Here is a 17277-nt window from a genome sequence, read left to right as displayed (position 1 = left end):
TACCATACTGTTTTGATTACTACTATTTTGTAATATAGTTTGAAATCAGGGAGTATGAAGCCTCCAATTTTGTTTTTTCTCAAGACTGCTTCGACCATTCGAGGTCTTTTCTGATTCCATACAAATTTTAAGACTGTCTGCCACTGGGAGTTTTAATAGGAATTGCACTGAATCTGTAGATTGTTTTCAGGAGTGAAAATTTTAATAACATTAATTCTTCTAATGCATGAACATGGAATTAACTTTCCATCTTATTAGTGTTTTCTTTAATTTCTTTCTTCAGTATCTTATACAGTGTACAGATATCAATATCAGTGTACAGATCTTTTTTTTTTTTTTTTTAAACAATTTTAAGCTACTAAAGGTGGGGTAGGAGTTGTTGCTTTTTTTTTTTTTTTAGATTTTATTTATTTATTTGACAGAGAGAGATCACAAGTCAGCAGAGAGGCAGGCAGAGAGAGAGAGGAGGAAGCAGGCTACCTGCTGAGCAGAGAGCCAGATGCGGGGCTCGGATCCCACAACCCTGAGATTATGACCTGAGCTGAAGGCAGAGGCTTTAACCCAGTGAGCCACCCAGGTGCCCCCAGATCTTTTTTTTTAAATAAAAGATTTCATTATTTCAGAGAGAGAGTGTATGCACATGCATGCATGAGTGGGGGGAGGGGCAAAAGGAGAGGGATAAGCACGCTCCTTGTTTAGCCCCAGGACCTTGAGATCATGAGCCAAGCTGAAGTCAGATGTTTAATTGACTGAGCCACCCAGGGACCTCTTCAGTGTACAGAGCTTTCACCTACTTGGTTAAGTTTATTCTTGGTATTTTATTGTTCTTGATGCAATTATAAATAGTATTGTTTTAATAATTTTCTCAAAGTTCATTATTAGAACTACAACTGACTTTTGTGTATCTTGTATCCTGTAAATTTACTGAAATAGTTCTAGCAATGTTTCAGTGGAGATTTTAAGGTTTTTCTATATATAATACCATGTCAACTGCAAAGAGACAAGTTTATGTCTTCCTTTCCAATCTGGAAACTTCCATTACTATGTGGAATAGGAATGGTGAGAGTGGACAACCTTGTCTTATTCTTGGTCTTTTTTTTTTTTTATTTTAAGATTTTATTTATTTATTTAACAAACAGCGATCACAAGTAGGCAGAGAGATAGGCGGAGAGAGAAGAAGGGAAGCAGGCTCCCCGCTGAGCAGAGAGCCCAAAGCGGAGCTTGATCCCAGGACTCTGGGATCACGACCTCAGCAGAAGGCAGAGGTTTTAACCCACTGAGCCACCCAGGTACCCCTTATTCTTGGTCTTAAATGAAAAACGTGATGTTAGCTGTGGGTCTATCATAGTTGGTCTCTATTGTGTTAAGGTGTGTTCCCACTATACTCACTGTATTTATCAGGAATGGATACTGAATTCTGTCAAATGCTTTTACTGAATCTACTGATATAATAATCCTATCATTTTTATCTTTCATTTTATTAACTGGTATATCACACTGATTGGTTTACATAAGCTGAACCATCCTTGTATTTAAGGGATAAATCCCACTTGATCACAGCTGTGATCCTTTAAATTACAGTTGAATTTGGTTTTCTCATATTTTGCTGAGGATTTCTGCATCTATATTCATCAGGGATATTGGCCTGTAGTTTTCTTTTCTTGTACTGTCTTTGTCTGGTTTTGGTATCAGGTAAATGCTGGCTTCATAAAATGAGTTTGGCAGTGCTCCTTTAGTTTTTTGGGGAAAGTCTGAGCAAGGATTTGTATTAGTTCTTTAAATGTTTGGTAGAATTCACAGTGAAATCATCTGGTCCTGGACTTTTCTTTTATGGGAAGTTTTTGATTACTGATCCAATATCCTTACTTGTTAATGTCTGTTCAGATTATCTATTTCTTCACAATTCAGTCTTAATAGGCTGTATACAGTTTCTAGGAATTTCTTCTAGGTTATCCAATTTGTTGGCATTCATAGTAGTCTCTTATGATCCTTTGCATTTTTGTGATATCAATTATAATGTCTCCTCTTTCATTTCTGGTTTTTAAAAAACATTTATTTATTTATTTTAGAGAGAGAGAGGGCGCACACATATGTGTAAGCAGGGCCTTGAGGGGCAGAGGGAGGGGGACAGAGAGAATCCTCAAGCAGACTCCCCTGATGAGCAAAGAGTCCAACTTGGGTCTCAATCTCATGACCCTGAGATCATGATCTGAGCTAAAACCAAGAGTCAGAGGCTTAACTGACTGAGCCATCCTGGTGCCCCTCATTTCTGATTTTTTTTTTTTTTAAGATTTTATTTATTTGACAGACAGAGATCACAAGCAGGCAGAGAGGCAGGCAGAGAGAGAGGGGGAAGCAGACTTCCCGCTGAGCAGAGAGCCCAATGTGGGGCTCGATCCCAGGACCCTGGGATCATGACCAGAGCTGAAGGCAGAAGCGTTAACCCACTGAGCCACCCAGGCACCCTGTCATTTCTGATTTTATATTTGAGTCTTCTCTCATATCTTTTTAGCCTAACTAGTTTGTCAGTTTTGTGTTTTCAAAACATGGAGCTCTTAGGTTAGTTGTTTTTTTCCATGGTTTTCCTGGTCTCTATTTATTTTTGCTCAATCTTCATATTATTAACTTTGGGCTTAATTTATTGTTCTTCTTCTAGTTCCTGAGATGTAAAGTTAAGTTGTTTGAGATCTTTTTTTTTTTCTTTTCTTAATTTAAGTAGAGACTTATCTCTCTATATAAACTTCTCTCCTAAAACTGGTTTTGCTGAGCGGGGGTGGTGAGAAAAAAAATAAAAATTAAAAATTAAAAAAATAAAATAAAACTGGTATTTGCTGCATCCCTTAAGTCTTGGTATGTTATGTTTCCATTTTTATTTCAAGATATTTTTCTGTTTTTCTTTTCATTTCTTTTTCCATTGATTATTTAGGAGTTTGTTAATTTTAACATATTTGTGTATTTTCTAGTTCTCCTCCTATAAATTTCTAGTGTTATTTCACTGTGTTTGGAAAAGATAGTTGGTATGATTTCAATCTTAAGTTTGCTAGGACTTGTTTTGTGACCTAACACATGACCTTTCCGGGAGGATGTTCTGCGCATGCTTGAGAAGATCTATTCTGGTGCTGTTGGATAAGATGTTCTTTCTATGTCTATTAGATCCATTTAGTCAAAAGTATAGTTCAAGTCCGGTATATGCTTACTGATTTCTGTTTGGATAACCTATCCATTGTTGAAAGTGGGTTATTAAAGTCCCCTAGTATTACTGTATTATTGTTTATTTTTCCCTTCAGATGTCAGTATTTGCTTAATATACTTAGGTGTTTCAATGTCAAATGTATATATATTTACAAATGCTGTAACTTTTTGTTGAATTGACCCCTTTATCATTAAACAATGACCTTCTTTCTGTCTCTTGTACAGCTTTTGAGCTAAAGTCTATTTTATCTGATGAAAACATAGCTACCCTTGTTCTGTTCTGGTTTCTACTTGCATGGAATAGCTCTTCCATCACCTCACTTTGAGCATGTGTCCTGAAGAGAGGCTCTTAAAGGCAGCACATAAGTTGGGTCTTTTTAAAAAATCAATTTGGCTACTCTTGACTTTTGATTAGAGATTTTTTAAAATAAAGATTTTATTTATTTATTTGAGAGAGAGAGCATAAGGGGGGGCAGAGGGAGAGAGAGAAGCAGACTCCCTACTGAGCAGGGAGCCCGAAGCTGATGCCAGGCTTGATCCCAGGATCCTGGGATCATGACCTAAGCTGAAAGCAAGATGCTTAACCAGCTGAGTCACCTAGGTGTCCCTTGATTAGAGATTTAAATCCATTTACACTTAAAGTAATTTTCGAGAGGCACCTGGATGGTTCGGTCAGTTAAGCCTAGGACTCTTTATCTCTGCTTAGGTTTTGATCTCAGGGTTATGAGTTCAAGCAGTGCACTGGGCTGGCTCCATACTGGGCATGGAGCCTACCCACCCCCCCACCCCCCCCAAAAAAATTTAAAAAAATTTTTTTGGTCAGTAAGGACTTATTAATGCCACCTTACTGTTTTCTGGCTCTTCTGTAGTTCCCTTGTTCCTTTTTTCCTTTCTTGCTCTCTTTGTGAATTTATGATTTCCCATAGTGGAACACTTTGATTCTGTTGTCTATTACAGATTTTTGCTCTGTGGTTACTGTGAGGCTTACATAAAACATTTACAGATGTAACAGTTTATTTCACACTGATAACTTTGTATACAAAAGCTCTACTCTTTATTCACTCTCTTATGTTTTTGATGTCACAATTTAACTTTTTATATTGTATATTCATTAACAAATTATTTAGCTAATTATTTTCAACACTTTCGTGCCTTAACCTTTAGCGTTAAGTGGTTACCACACTGCCAGATAACAGTATTAAAGTATTCTGACTTTTATTACACACTTATCTTTACCTGTATTGTATATTTGATATTATTAATTTCAGTTCAGTTTGAAGAATTCCTTTCAGCACTTCTTGTAAGGTAGATCTAGTGGTGAAGAATTCCCTCAGCTTTGCTGGAGAGACTTTGTCTTGCCTTCATTCTTGAAGGACATCTTTGCTGCATACTCTTGGTTGACAGTTCTATTTCAGCATTCTCTCCTGGCCTGCAAGGTTTCTGCTGCAAAGTCAGCTCATATAAATGAGAGAAATATTTTTCTCTTGCTGCTTTAAAAGCCATCTAATTTTAGACAGTTTTTTTTTTTTAAACTAATGGATAGTTTTATTATAACAGATGTTGGAAAAGATAACTTTGAATTGAAATTTTAGCTTCATTAACTTGGATGTACAATCTCTCTTCAGATTTGGGACGTTCTCAGACATTATTTCTTTTAATTAAGCTTTCTGCCTTTTAACTAATAAGCCTTCTACCTCTCTTCTCCTTCTGGAGCTCCAATAAATCAGATGGTTTCTCCTAATGGTATCCTCAAGTTCACACAGGTTTTCTTCATTCCTTTTCATTCCTTATTCTTTGTCCTCCTTGAGTGGAAAATTTCAAAGGTCCTGTCTTCTAGTTCACAGGTTTTTTTTCTTCCTCTTGAGTTGTTCTGTTTTCGATGGTCTCTGTTGCTTTTTAAAATTTCATTCATTGTATTCTTCATCTCTAGGATTTCCGCTTGGTTCTTTTTCATGATTTCTTTTTTTTTTTTTTTTTTTTTTAAAGATTTTATTTATTTATTTGACAGAGAGAAACCACAAGTAAGCAGAGAGGCAGGCAGAGAGAGAGGAGGAAGCAGGCTCCCTGCTGAGCAGAAAGCCCGATATGGGGCTCGAACCCAGGACCTGGGATCATGACCTGAGCCGAAGGCAGCGGCTTAACCCACTGAGCCACCCAGGCGCCCCTTTTTCATGATTTCTATTTCTCTGTTGAACTTCTCATTTTGTTTATGCATTGTTTTTCTGATTTCACTGAATGTTTTTTTGTGTTTTCTTATAGCTGAGCTCCTTAAAACAGCTATTTGGATTCTTTATCAGGTATATCACACGTCTCTGTGTTTGGGGTCAGTTACTGGAAAATTTTTTCATTTCCAAAATTACATTTTTTTCATTTCCAAAATTACACCTTTTTTGGTGTCACGCTTCCTTGATTTTTCATGTTCCTTGAAGTCTTTCTTGCATTGTGGTCTTCATATTTGAAGTAACGGTTGCTTCTCGCAATCTTTAAAAGTGTCTAGTCTTGGACTGCTTTGGCTCCAGGGCTGTGCTGGAAATCTCTCTGCTGGACTCCTGGACTGCCACAAAGGCTCTCTCATCCTTGCGTGATTGTCTAAATCTGTGTTCTCCAGGGGGCCCTGGACCACAGCTGAGACTGTGGTGGAGCCAGTTCATGGACTACTTCAGGGTCTGTACTTCTAATACAACCCTAGCTGCAGCTAGGTCTGTACTTCTAATCTCCAACACATTGCTGGGTAAGATCCTCCCAGGTACTTGATGTGTGGTGCTGGTGATAGAATCCAAGCCAAATGGGGCTGGAGCCAACCCTTAAGGACATGGAGCTGTGTCTGGGGCTACAGCCAGGACTAGGGTTGATACATCAGCCGCTGGGTGTGAGCCTGACTTCTCAAAATGGCTCTCCTTGTTCTTGGACAGCACTGGGGTTTCAGGCTCCTCTCTGGATCTCACAGCTTCCACAAAGGCACTGTTGTCCATCAGTAGATGCCAAGTTATTGTTGAGGGAGGGAGACAAGTGAGGGGCATCTTATTCAGCCATCCTGCATACATTATTTCCCCTCAATGTTTTCTAAAGACATACATAATAATGCCCAGCATCTGCATATCTGTTTCAAAAGAGATTATCTGTTTCAGAAGAGAGTAGCAGTAGGTAGAAGATGAGTTTTATATTTTTAGGATTTTAGGTTGTTTTTAGGATTCAACTGAGACTTAAGTTTGGACATTAAAATATTTCTTAAAACAACAATACTCCCTCTGATCTTGGTAGGAATACAAATAAATGACTAGTTGAGTCACTAGTATTATTAGCTGTGAAAAGGGGACGTAAAACTGGGAAAAAACAAGCAGTGTTTCTAAGCCTTGTTATCCCAAATTTAGTCTCTAAAACAAAGAAATCAATCAACAAAATGACCTGAGGCTCTAATCCTGCTTCTATAATTCCTTTTCTTTTTCTTTTTTTTCAAGATTTTATTTATTTATTTGACAGAGAGAGACCCAGCGAGAGAGGGAACACAAACAGGGGGAGTGGGAGAGGGAGAAGCAGGCTTCCAGCTGAGCAGGGAGCCTGACGTGGGGCTCGATCCCAGGACCCTAGGACTATGACCCGAGCCGAAGGCAGACGCTTAACAGAGACACCCAGGCGCCAGTGTTTCTGTAATTCTTCACTGTACCATCCTATGCAAGTTATTTATCTCTCAAGTCTTTACCTTTCTAAGAAAGGGAGTTGATCTAGATGTTTCCAGAGCTGGAATGAACTTTCAAGGAATGAGGAATGAAAGGGAAGAAGATCTACTGGGACTCAAAGAAGCCATTTTCTTTTTTTTTCTGTTTTCTCTTTTCACTGTGTGACCCACTTCAGTGCCTGCAGCCTATGGCACAGAGGCCAGGCAATGGTTCAGGGCCACAGTTTGCTCTGGCATGGGGCACTATGAGAGGCCCAGGGGGGACGAGCCTACCATAAATCCAAACCCATGCGTAGAAGCCATGTTCTTGATATGTTTTTTTGATATGATTCGTTTGCCATTTGGTAGGAGATTTTCATCAGAAATTTCCAAGCAACATAATCCACTGGCCAAATGCTGTTTGGGACTTCTACTCTGAGTAATTTTCTCTTATCACCCTAAGGTGGTGTACTCACCCCCAGATGGCTCTCACGGCAGAAATTCGAACTGATGGGGGTTGTGTCTCATGAAGACCACTAACTGTTGCCTGTAGAAACTGCTGGATCAATTCAGGGGACATAGCAACAGTGAACCGACTGGCAGCCCAAAGTGCCCGGCCCAAGAGAAAAGGAGACACTGGGAGGAAGAGAGAGCAATTAGGGGTTGGACAATGAAAGTTTCTGTTATTTGCCCTTCCTCCTTTTCCACCTCCATCCTCAACTTGTTACAGTAACTGGATACTACATAATATACACAACTTAAATAAGGAAAAAGGATGATCTTATCAGATAAAAGCAAATGTTCGACCTGTGGTACAGAATGCATTTTCCCAGTTTTGCTTTTCACTATTTGTTGCAAAGCAGATCTTGAATATTCTTAGGCCAAAAAGACTTACCTCCTTCATTCCCCTCCCTGCCTCTCATTATCCTTTACAGCACCACTAGTTAGTCCTCTAAATGTCTCCATTGCCAGTTTTTCCTACTCCTGGAACACTACTGAAACAATATAAATTATAGCTATCATTGTTTTACTTAGTACCTGTCAATAAATTCCATAGTCTACCAAATAAAGACCATTTTAGTTAAGCATTATAGTTAAGGCCCCCTATGATCAGTAGCTTTAGCATTATCGATGATTTCCTTTTATGGACTCTGTACTCAAGCACATACCCATCCCAGCAACTCGCATGTTCCCTTGCCATTTCTGTGTCTTGTATATAGGCCAACACATTCACCTCTACTTGCATCATACAACTGATCTCTTAGGCTGAAGTAATCCTAACTATCTCTGTGCTAGTCTTTAGCTTTCTTATATATTCTTACATATTTTGTTGGTTATTCTAGCCACCAGTGTGAGGATGTCTACCCTCTGCCTACTATAAGCTGCTTGAAGACAGAGTCTGTACTTAATCAGCTTATCACAGGGCCTACCTTAGTCACTCGTAAACATGTAGTTGTTGAGAATTATTGAACAGAACATAACAACCTTTGCCAGTCAGATAATCACATACAAATTTCCATCATACAGAAGTACTCAAAGTATGGCCCAGGGACTCCTGGGAGTCCCAAAGTTGAAACTTTCATAGTGATACCAAGTTATGATCCATCTTTTTCATTCTCGTTCTTTCTTAAGTATACAGTGGAATTTTGCAGAGGTGATCTGATGTGCACACCATGGCTCTGACAGCTAATGAAATGTATGTTAGCATTTCCTATATTTTACAAACTTCTCAGATTTATTTATTTACTCATTTTAGAGTGGGGGAGGCAGAGGGAGAGGGAGAGAATCTTAAGCAGACTCCACACCCAGTGCAGAGCCCGATTTGGGGCTTAGTTTCACGACCTGAGATCATGACCTCAGCCAAAATCAAAAGTCAGATGTTAACCATCTGAGCCACCCAGGTGCCCCAAAACTTCTCAGTTTCAATTTCCAATATGCTAAATATTGACACATAAAATTCACAGTAAAACTCTTTCGGACCACTAGTAATTTTTAAGTGTAAAGGGGTCCTGACACCAGAAAGTTTGAGAATGGCTGATGCAGAAAAGCTTCGAGCTATTGGCAGGATAATAAATGCTATATATTAAACTTTGCCCCAGTCTCAATTACAAATATTCTCAAGTTTCCATGAATTTTTGAAGGTTCTTTACTAGGGTAAATTCTACAAAAAATATATTGATGGGCTTAAGAAATTTCAACACTTTCATTCAACACATAATTATGAAATGCCTATTACATGCAAGGCACTGTGGGATACAAGCATCATGATTTCTACCTTCAGAAACCTTACAGTCTAGTATGAGAAAGAAAACATTCATCAGCATAAGTGCAGAGTGAAAAAGGATATTCCCAATGGGCCTGAGCTCTGGATGTTCAACCATTTTAATTTTGTGAGTCAGAGAATGGAAGTGACATTGTGAGATAGTCTATAACAGATTACCTCTTTAAAGTCAGATTTTATTTATTTACTTGACAGAGAGATCACAAGTAGGCAGAGAGGAAGGCAGAGAGAGAGGGGGAAGCAGGCTCCCTGCCTAGCAGAGAGCCTGATGTGGGGCTCGATCCCAGGACCCCAAGATCATGACCTGAGCTGAAGGCAGAGGCTTAACCCACCGAGCCACCCAGGTGCCCCAGAGTAGAATGTTTTCAAATGGCTTCGGCTATTCGAAGGGCTAGTCTATGAGTGAGAGGCATGTGAATGGATTGGGAATGGAGCAAATAATGCCAAATGTCCCATGATTTATGTACTTGGAGAAAGCAAAGATGGCCTTTTGTAATGAGGGTGGGGGTAGGTGGGTCTACAGAAGAGAATAAGGCATAGCATGGGCAGAAGCAACATAGCCGAAGATGTCAAATAGAGAGATGGTAATTCTTAGCTACTGTTCTGCATTGCTGGAGAAATCCGAGTCTAATATAGTAGAGCCAACTTTTTTTTTTTTTTTAAGGCAAGTAATTAACATGGACTTGAGAATGGAACATTTTAATCATTTGGATATTAGCCAAGAATAAAGTCTGAGAAAAATGACAGGAAACAAACAGGAAGAATGAGCCTGACACAAACCACCTGAAGGTATTTTGGACTTAATAATGACAAAACTCAAGCCAAAGTTCTCAAGGTACAGTAAAACCCAAATGTGCATCCTATTCAAATGCTAAAACCAGCCATAAATATAAGCAGTGACTTGGAAGGAAACGTGAACAGAGTGGAAAAATTATGAATGCGGCAATATTTCTTAGTTGGTAAAGCTGAGTCAAGGTCTCTAGGCTGTTTTAGTGGTTCAGATGAGTTCAAGCTCTAGTGTAGAAAGACTTTTTACCCAAAGGACACATGAATACCTGGTTTACCTATCTAAGTGAACAATGTAACCGAGATGATGACAGGTTTAAGTATCTTCGAGAATCCTGGCATTGTGCTGAAACATACCTGAAAGGTTGAGGTCTGCAAGGATGACATTGGTCAGGAACCCATGCATGTCAAAATGGATCCTGCCATTCTTCACACTGTCCGTGATGATGGACTTCACTGAGCCAAGGGCAAGCATACATGCCTCGTGTATCTTCCACCTGAGAAAGCGATACCACAGTCTGGTAAAACAAACTACACTGTCAAAATGATAAACACCTGAGGGAAAGAGAAACCTGAAAGGGCATTCCAGCACGATCTGACCCAAAAAGTCCATTTTCTGTCCTTCCTACCTGAATCTAGAGCTGAAAACAGTGACATTTAGATAAACAGATTTCTCTAATTAAAAACAAAGTTAAAGTCCTTCCCTCCAAGGCTTTTAAAATTAAAGGGTAAAATAAAAGCATTGTAACCAATTATTGAAGTTTGGGAAGAACTGCTTTAGAACACATGATTCAAAGCGAGGATTTGATTGTCTCAGATCTGATGCCCAGAATATGTTCCTAAGTTAAGTATCTGCTGCTCACTCTTACCAGTGTTCGGTACCGCTGTTTTGGGTTTGCTCAGCTTCTTGTAAATGCCGAGCGGCTGCAGCAGCCAGGGCCGCCGCACTCTCATTCTGGAAATCAGTGGCCACAGCCTAGGGAGAGAGGGGAAGGGCTAATAAACCTGTTTGTGCAAATTAAACCCACTTCTTTTTTTTTTTTAAGATCTTATTTATTTGCCAGAGAGAGGGAGAGAGAGAGCGAGCAAGCGAGCGAACATGTGTGCAAAAGCGGGGGGAGTGGCAGGCAGAGGGAGAAGCAGGCTCCGGGTGAGCAAGGAGCAGATGTAGGACTTGATCCCAGCACTCTGGGATCATGACCTTAGCCGTAGGCAGACACTTAACCAACTGAGCCACTCAGGTGTCCTGAATTAAACGCATTTTAATTGCAAACTGAAAACTTAACTGCAAACTCAGTGGTTCAAACTCTTTCACGTATACATTCTAAACTCTGAGGAGGTGTATTAAAAATACACCCCCTCTGAGTTCAGGATCTTTAACGGAATTAGAGTAATATTTATATTTCTGCAGTGCCTAGGCATTGGAAAACTAACAAAATGTAAAGCTCCCCATGGCTAGATTGAGTAGAGTGTAAGTGAGCTGTAACAGACTCAGCTTCGGATGATAACAGTCAGATTATTTATTCTCTCGGAGTGTGACTGTAGGAAAAATAAGGCTAATCTACAAATGGGAACTTAATGTGATCTTTCCTAGGTGTCTTAGAAATACTGAAGGACAATAAGAAATGTTCACTAATAATGAGAACAAACCTCCGACCCAACACAGCAAGAGGCAGCTTCTTTACAGAACTTAAGCCTAGAGAAAATTCTATGCTCTAGTCAGGGCCAAAGAAAACCACAGATGTTTGGATGTTCTTCTCTCAGCAATCTAATTTTTTTTTCAAGTTTGCCAACATCTGGTTTGTGCTACAAATTCTGGCTGAAGAGTGGGCTAAACTGAGTGTTCCTGATTCAACTACCCTTACTCATTAGAACACTTTATCCTTTGTACAATTTTTACATCTATTATTTCCTTATAAACCAAAACCAGTAGCAATGATTTTGGAATTCCCGAGTCTCAAACTTCATTTGAAATTTTCTTTTGTTATCGTTAAAGAACTCTGAGATGCAGTCACTCAGTAACACTGATCAACTTGGGTTAGATGCCTAGGAAGAAGAGGGAACAGTCAAGGGACTGATTACGGTTTTCTGGTTAAGTATCAAGGGGACCCACTTACCAGCAATAGGTCTTGAGCCGCAATCCTAACTGTATAGGAGAAAGTGTCATCATCCTCATCTTCTACAAACTGTTGGGGGTTGGCTGTCCATACTTTAATCTGAAAGGATGATGAGGTTAGGTCTTTGTGAGGCTACCAATCTAGTTCCTATGTTCTCTTTTTTCATCCACACACAGTGGAAGATTTCAACCTTTTGTTTTTATCTTGAACGGAACTCTAGCCTCAAAGTCTTTTCTTTTTGATGTAGACAAGCAAATCCTTTATCAAGGTAAGTGGCAAAAGTTATTCCTCTCTAATAGACACTATTTTAGAATGTGGCTGATTACTAGTTCTCTGCTACCTTTCATCAGCTGTTATTTCTGACAGATCAACTTTCTGAATATATTAGGTCTTATGGAATATTTAATGTGGAAATTACACTGATTCTTGTACTGTTTATATAAGAGAGGAAACATTATCTTTTTTTTTTTTAATGCTCTATTCTGGTCTAATGATCCACCAACCAAGCTAATGATCTCTGTCTATGTGTCAGTATTTACAGAAAAGGAATAAGTTCTTCTAGAGACCAGAGTCTTTGGTTAGTGGTACTATGGAGGTGAAAGTATTCTCAGAGTCTAACTACCTGATATCAGAGTTAATAAAACCACAACACCCAGAAATTCTGGCAATAAAATGGTATCAAAGCTTTCCCAGAACTTCACATGAAGTTACTCTTCTAGTGTCTATTTTTAGAAATAAAAATTGTTCCCTTGACCTAGATTTCACATTCAAGTTGCACTTTCCCAAAACAAGCTAGTAACTGTCCCCCAAATATCATTTACCTGCTCCTCAGTGATCTGCATATACAGGATTATATAGTAAATCAACTCAGGCAAGGCTTTCTTAACAGTGCTTTTGAATTTGCTATTTTCTAGGAGAGCATGGACAAACTCAAAAATGCTAAAGACGAGATTTTCAAAGCCCAGGACTTCACCTACAGGAAATACACAAGAGAAGATTTCAATGACAAGAAGGCAAAAGGAAAGCACGTCTGCTAGAAATGAACTACATTATCTTTGTAAATTAATGAATATTTCAAGTACTTGCTGATTATTATTCCCAAGGGAACAGAAGAGGGGGAGCTAAGGAGTCAAAGAAAGGAACTTTGAGAATATTAAATATTCTTTGGTTTTTCAAGTAAAAGAATCAGAAACACTGAATATATTTTCCAGCAAGTCTATTTTTTATTTGAAAAACTAAAAATATTAAAACAGAAATGAAAGTTTCATCATTTGCCAGAAAGAAGTAGGCTGGATGAGATGGCCCTTGAGGTGGGTCTTCCAACTCAGAAATTCTATTTTATGAGATTTATGCAAATGCCTTGAGGAACAGATTAAAGATTTTCAGTGTCCCATTTTCCCACATCTAATACACTAAAAGGAAACTCAATTAGAAAACTCACTTAAGAGAGCGAAGCCTCTAGGTTACTGTTTTTCACTTTTTCCTTTCCTAGATCCCTTTCTTCCCTATGTGGCATATCTGTCAAGATCAGATAAACTACATACCATCAGAATCCACAGGATCTTCAACTTCCTCTGTGTAATTTACTTCTGTCCTCACATAAGTATGATGAAGAGTAAAGAAACAGAATTTGGAGTCTGCTTTACATGTATTCTACAAGGGAATGCATAACATTCCAACCCTAAGAGTAGATACTTTAAAAAACTCATTTAAAAAAAATGGAACCACATGAATGCAAGACCTAATGCTAGATTCCCGATTACGGGTGGTAGCAGGTCCCTGAAGCTTTCTGAAAAGGATATAAAGCTGCACTCTCAGTTAAGGTGTTCCAAACAATAGGCAGAATCTGCTGCATGGAGGACACCATGTGCTTTGGGAAGTTTTTCACCAGGGCTGTCACTGCCTGAGAAATTACAAAGAAAAAGATCTAAGAGTTACACGTGATATAGGAGAAAAACCAAGGATTTCAGACCACCTTCTGAAAGTCCAAGTATCTCAATGGTAGTAAATGTTTACCTTTAGGACTTCCATCTTAAACCCACTGTCGGATGTGGGGCCATCTGGTATCTGGAGGGCCTGAACAAAGGCCTCTGTGAACTGCTGTACCACAGGAAAGATCAGAACTTTGGCTGCACCCTGAAAACAGAAACCAAAGTCAGTACTGGACATACCACTAATCAATGGTTTCAATACACATATCAAACTCCGAAACACAGATCTGAGGCATCTAAATATTTCTTCCAGCTCGGATTCCAATCAGAAGAGCGCAGCCATTAAGGCACTGGAGGTGTTACCCAAGATTTCAGGTTTCCATCTCCAACACCTGCAGTTCCTCACCACGGCCTCCTTAAAAGCCATTATATGTAAGACTAACTTTTTTTTTTTCTTAAAGATTTTATTTATTTATTTGACAGAGACATAGTGAGAGAGGGAACACAAGCAGGGGGAGTGGGTGAGGGAGAAGCAGGCTTCCCGCTGAGCAGGGAGCCTGATGAGGGGCTTGATCCCAGGACCTTGAGATCATGATCTGAGCCAAAGGCAGATGCTTAACGAGTAAGCCACCCAGGCACCCCAAGACTAACTTCAAAACTGCTTCTGAATGACAGGGTTGGCATTTTTCAGCTAGCTCTGTCTCACGTGAGAGGGCCGTAAGGGAGTAGTGAAGTTCTGAGAGATGGCTCATATGAAAAGATGCAGGATGTGGTTAAGAAAGAAGGCTCACACACACACACACACACACACACACAAAAAGAAATAAGGCTCACACAAAAGGAAACTAAACTATATACAAATGAAAAATGTAATCAAAATGCTAAATGCATCCACAACTCTGATTAAATCAGGGTGCACTGTGGTTCTACTGAAATGAAGTTAGTCACTGCTATGCCTCTGATGGAAGGCACAGAGATTTTTTTTTTTTTTTTTAAAGATTTTATTTATTTATTTTACAGAGAGAGATCACAAGTAGGCAGAGAGGCAGGCAGAGAGAGAGAGAGAGAGAGAGAGAGGAGGAAGCAGGCTCTCTGCTGAGCAGAGAGCCCGATGCGGGACTCGATCCCAGGACCCTGAGATCATGACCTGAGCCGAAGGCAGCGGCCCAACCCACTGAGCCACCCAGGCGCCCCGGCACAGAGATTTTTAAGCATGAAGTCTGTTACTGAACCCAAAGGCCTCCTTACCTTTTCCAGTTCCTCCATGTTACAGATCATGTGGGCACAAGTGGTAAAAATCTCCACAGCTCGGGAACGGGTTCGAATACCATACACCTGTGAAAAGTTACAGCGTAGCCATGAGATAGATGTGTCTGTGTCTGCATATCTGTGACTAGAAGAAAAACTATGACTTCTCAGTGCTGACATGGGACTGGATTCCCTAGAGAAGGGTAACATCATCTACTCATACCCAGGACAGACTTGTTCTCTAATCCAGAGAATAAAAGCCAGCAGAATGTTAGAACTCAGTGGGATTGGCCTTATATGTAGGCTTCTGTGGGCTATTTGATTAAAAATATTAGAATGGGTGCTACTTGAAATCTCAACACAGTCAATGTATTTCTTTCAAAAGACAGACTCTTGGCTAGTGGCAGAGAGAGTAGGGAGGTTAAAACATTACCCATTAGGTACTCAGAGTTTACTTATACTGCATATAGGGCAGGAAATATGTGAGGAAACAGTGCAGATGCTATTTCATTCTCTCATCAAAGGCGGGCCCTCACAATTTAAGTGAAAGATCTAAGGTTAATCCAGATTCAGACCTCTGTCAGTTCTGGTCTTGAGGTTCGGGGAAAGGCAGCAAACACAACAGTTTCCCACATGAGATGTGGAGGCTGACCAGAACCTGAGCAGCTCTTATTCGCTGTGATCTTGGAGCTGAGATTTCATACCTCGGCCATCGTGAAGATCTTAAACATCTCTGGAAGAATGACTGGAGCAACAAGTGGCATCTGTGTGTCTGTGACTTCTCGAGTGAATTCTACAAAGGAAAAAAAAGTACTGTAAAAAAACAAACAAACAGTGCTTTATGAAGATATAAGTGGGAAAATTTTTGAACTGCTCCCAGCAGAGAGCATACAGGTAAAGACACTGGCCTGGTGGTCTTATCCTGGAGAAGGAAAAGGTGCAAGTAACTATTATTTGTTAGAAGGGAGAAGAGAAGAGCCCAAAGATAAAGAAAAATACATAAGAGTGAGGAAAAAAACTTTACATAAATATTGAAAGAAAGAAACAAACACACTGCAAGAAAATCTGTAAGAGCTGTGTCAAAGTCCTTGCAAGGTCACCTTAGGGAAATCCTGTATTAATCCAATTCATACCCGATTGTCAACATCCAGGTGCACCTTGAGGTGTCTTACCTTTGGTTCCATTTTCAATACTCTCCCTTGGTGAGTTGTTCTGATGCACATAATAAAATATATGCAGACTTACTAGGCTCTAAGTCCACTCTGTTTATGTTACTCTTCTCAGTGAATGACATTTATTGACCTAGAAATCAGAGGATACTGCTCACTGGAACAGAAGGGATTACCATATGAATGTGGCAAAAAGGAACCTATTAATGAAAGAGACTTGAAGAAGGTGAAGGAAACAAGGGTCGTGTCTTTCTTTTCACTTTCCACACAAGCACTAAGACAGCATGAAGGACCCTGGGGTTCATTTTACTAATCTGTGGAATACAAGCCCTTGAGTTCGTGTCTGTTCACTTTATCTACTGCTTTTACTGGCAATCCCACATGATCACTACGGAAATGGAGCTCATCACCTGGGACATTTTTCAGGAGGATCTACAAGAAATCCATGTCAGCACTTTCAAGATTAATATAACCCACAAATTTTGGGCATTATCAATCACCAGAAGTCAAATGAAGATCAGATATTCAGGACTGAGTCTTCTTTACTAACTTGGGTTCCTCCTGAAGAATAAATTCTGAACTCTGAATAAAATGAGTGTTTCTTGGGGCACCTGGGTGGCTCAGTGGGTTGAGCCTCTGCCTTCAACTCGGGTCATGATCTCAGGGTCCTGGGATCAAGTCCCGCATCCGGCTCTCTGCTAGGTAGGGAGCCTGCTTCCTCCTCTCTCTCTTTCTCTCTGCCTACTTGTGACCTCTCTCTGTCAAATAAATAAAACCTTAAAAAAAAAAGTGTTTCTTATTTCATTCAGAAAGTCAAAGAAATTAGTCCAAACAAATGTGATGAAGAGCATATTAATGAAAACAAGTTTTATAAAAAATAGTTTAGCTTAATTCTACT

General features: G+C 39.6%; 1 protein-coding gene and 1 non-coding gene across 3 annotated transcripts in view; both read right to left on the bottom strand.

Annotated features, from left to right (window-relative positions):
* The window catches only part of IPO9 (importin 9), a 56693-nt gene that overhangs the window by 14737 nt on the left and 24679 nt on the right, over window positions 1-17277 (bottom strand). For both annotated transcript variants that reach the window (XM_047703689.1, XM_047703690.1), the window contains exons 5-14: window positions 15915-16003; window positions 15211-15297; window positions 14048-14167; window positions 13834-13934; window positions 13576-13634; window positions 12853-13004; window positions 12032-12130; window positions 10784-10890; window positions 10272-10411; window positions 7324-7483 (exon numbers count right to left, since the gene is read on the bottom strand). In XM_047703689.1, the coding sequence (XP_047559645.1) occupies window positions 7324-7483; window positions 10272-10411; window positions 10784-10890; window positions 12032-12130; window positions 12853-13004; window positions 13576-13634; window positions 13834-13934; window positions 14048-14167; window positions 15211-15297; window positions 15915-16003 (1114 nt within the window). The remainder of the gene's footprint in view (window positions 1-7323; window positions 7484-10271; window positions 10412-10783; window positions 10891-12031; window positions 12131-12852; window positions 13005-13575; window positions 13635-13833; window positions 13935-14047; window positions 14168-15210; window positions 15298-15914; window positions 16004-17277) is intronic.
* LOC125086477 (small nucleolar RNA SNORA42/SNORA80 family) lies at window positions 7025-7160 on the bottom strand. The gene has a single exon (XR_007123215.1). It is a non-coding gene; the product is annotated as a small nucleolar RNA SNORA42/SNORA80 family (small nucleolar RNA).

The sequence above is a fragment of the Lutra lutra genome, chromosome 15 (assembly GCF_902655055.1).
Source record: "Lutra lutra chromosome 15, mLutLut1.2, whole genome shotgun sequence".
Lineage (NCBI taxonomy): Eukaryota > Metazoa > Chordata > Mammalia > Carnivora > Mustelidae > Lutra > Lutra lutra.
Note: the sequence above shows the minus strand (reverse complement) of the source record. Positions and strands in the feature narration are given on the sequence as shown.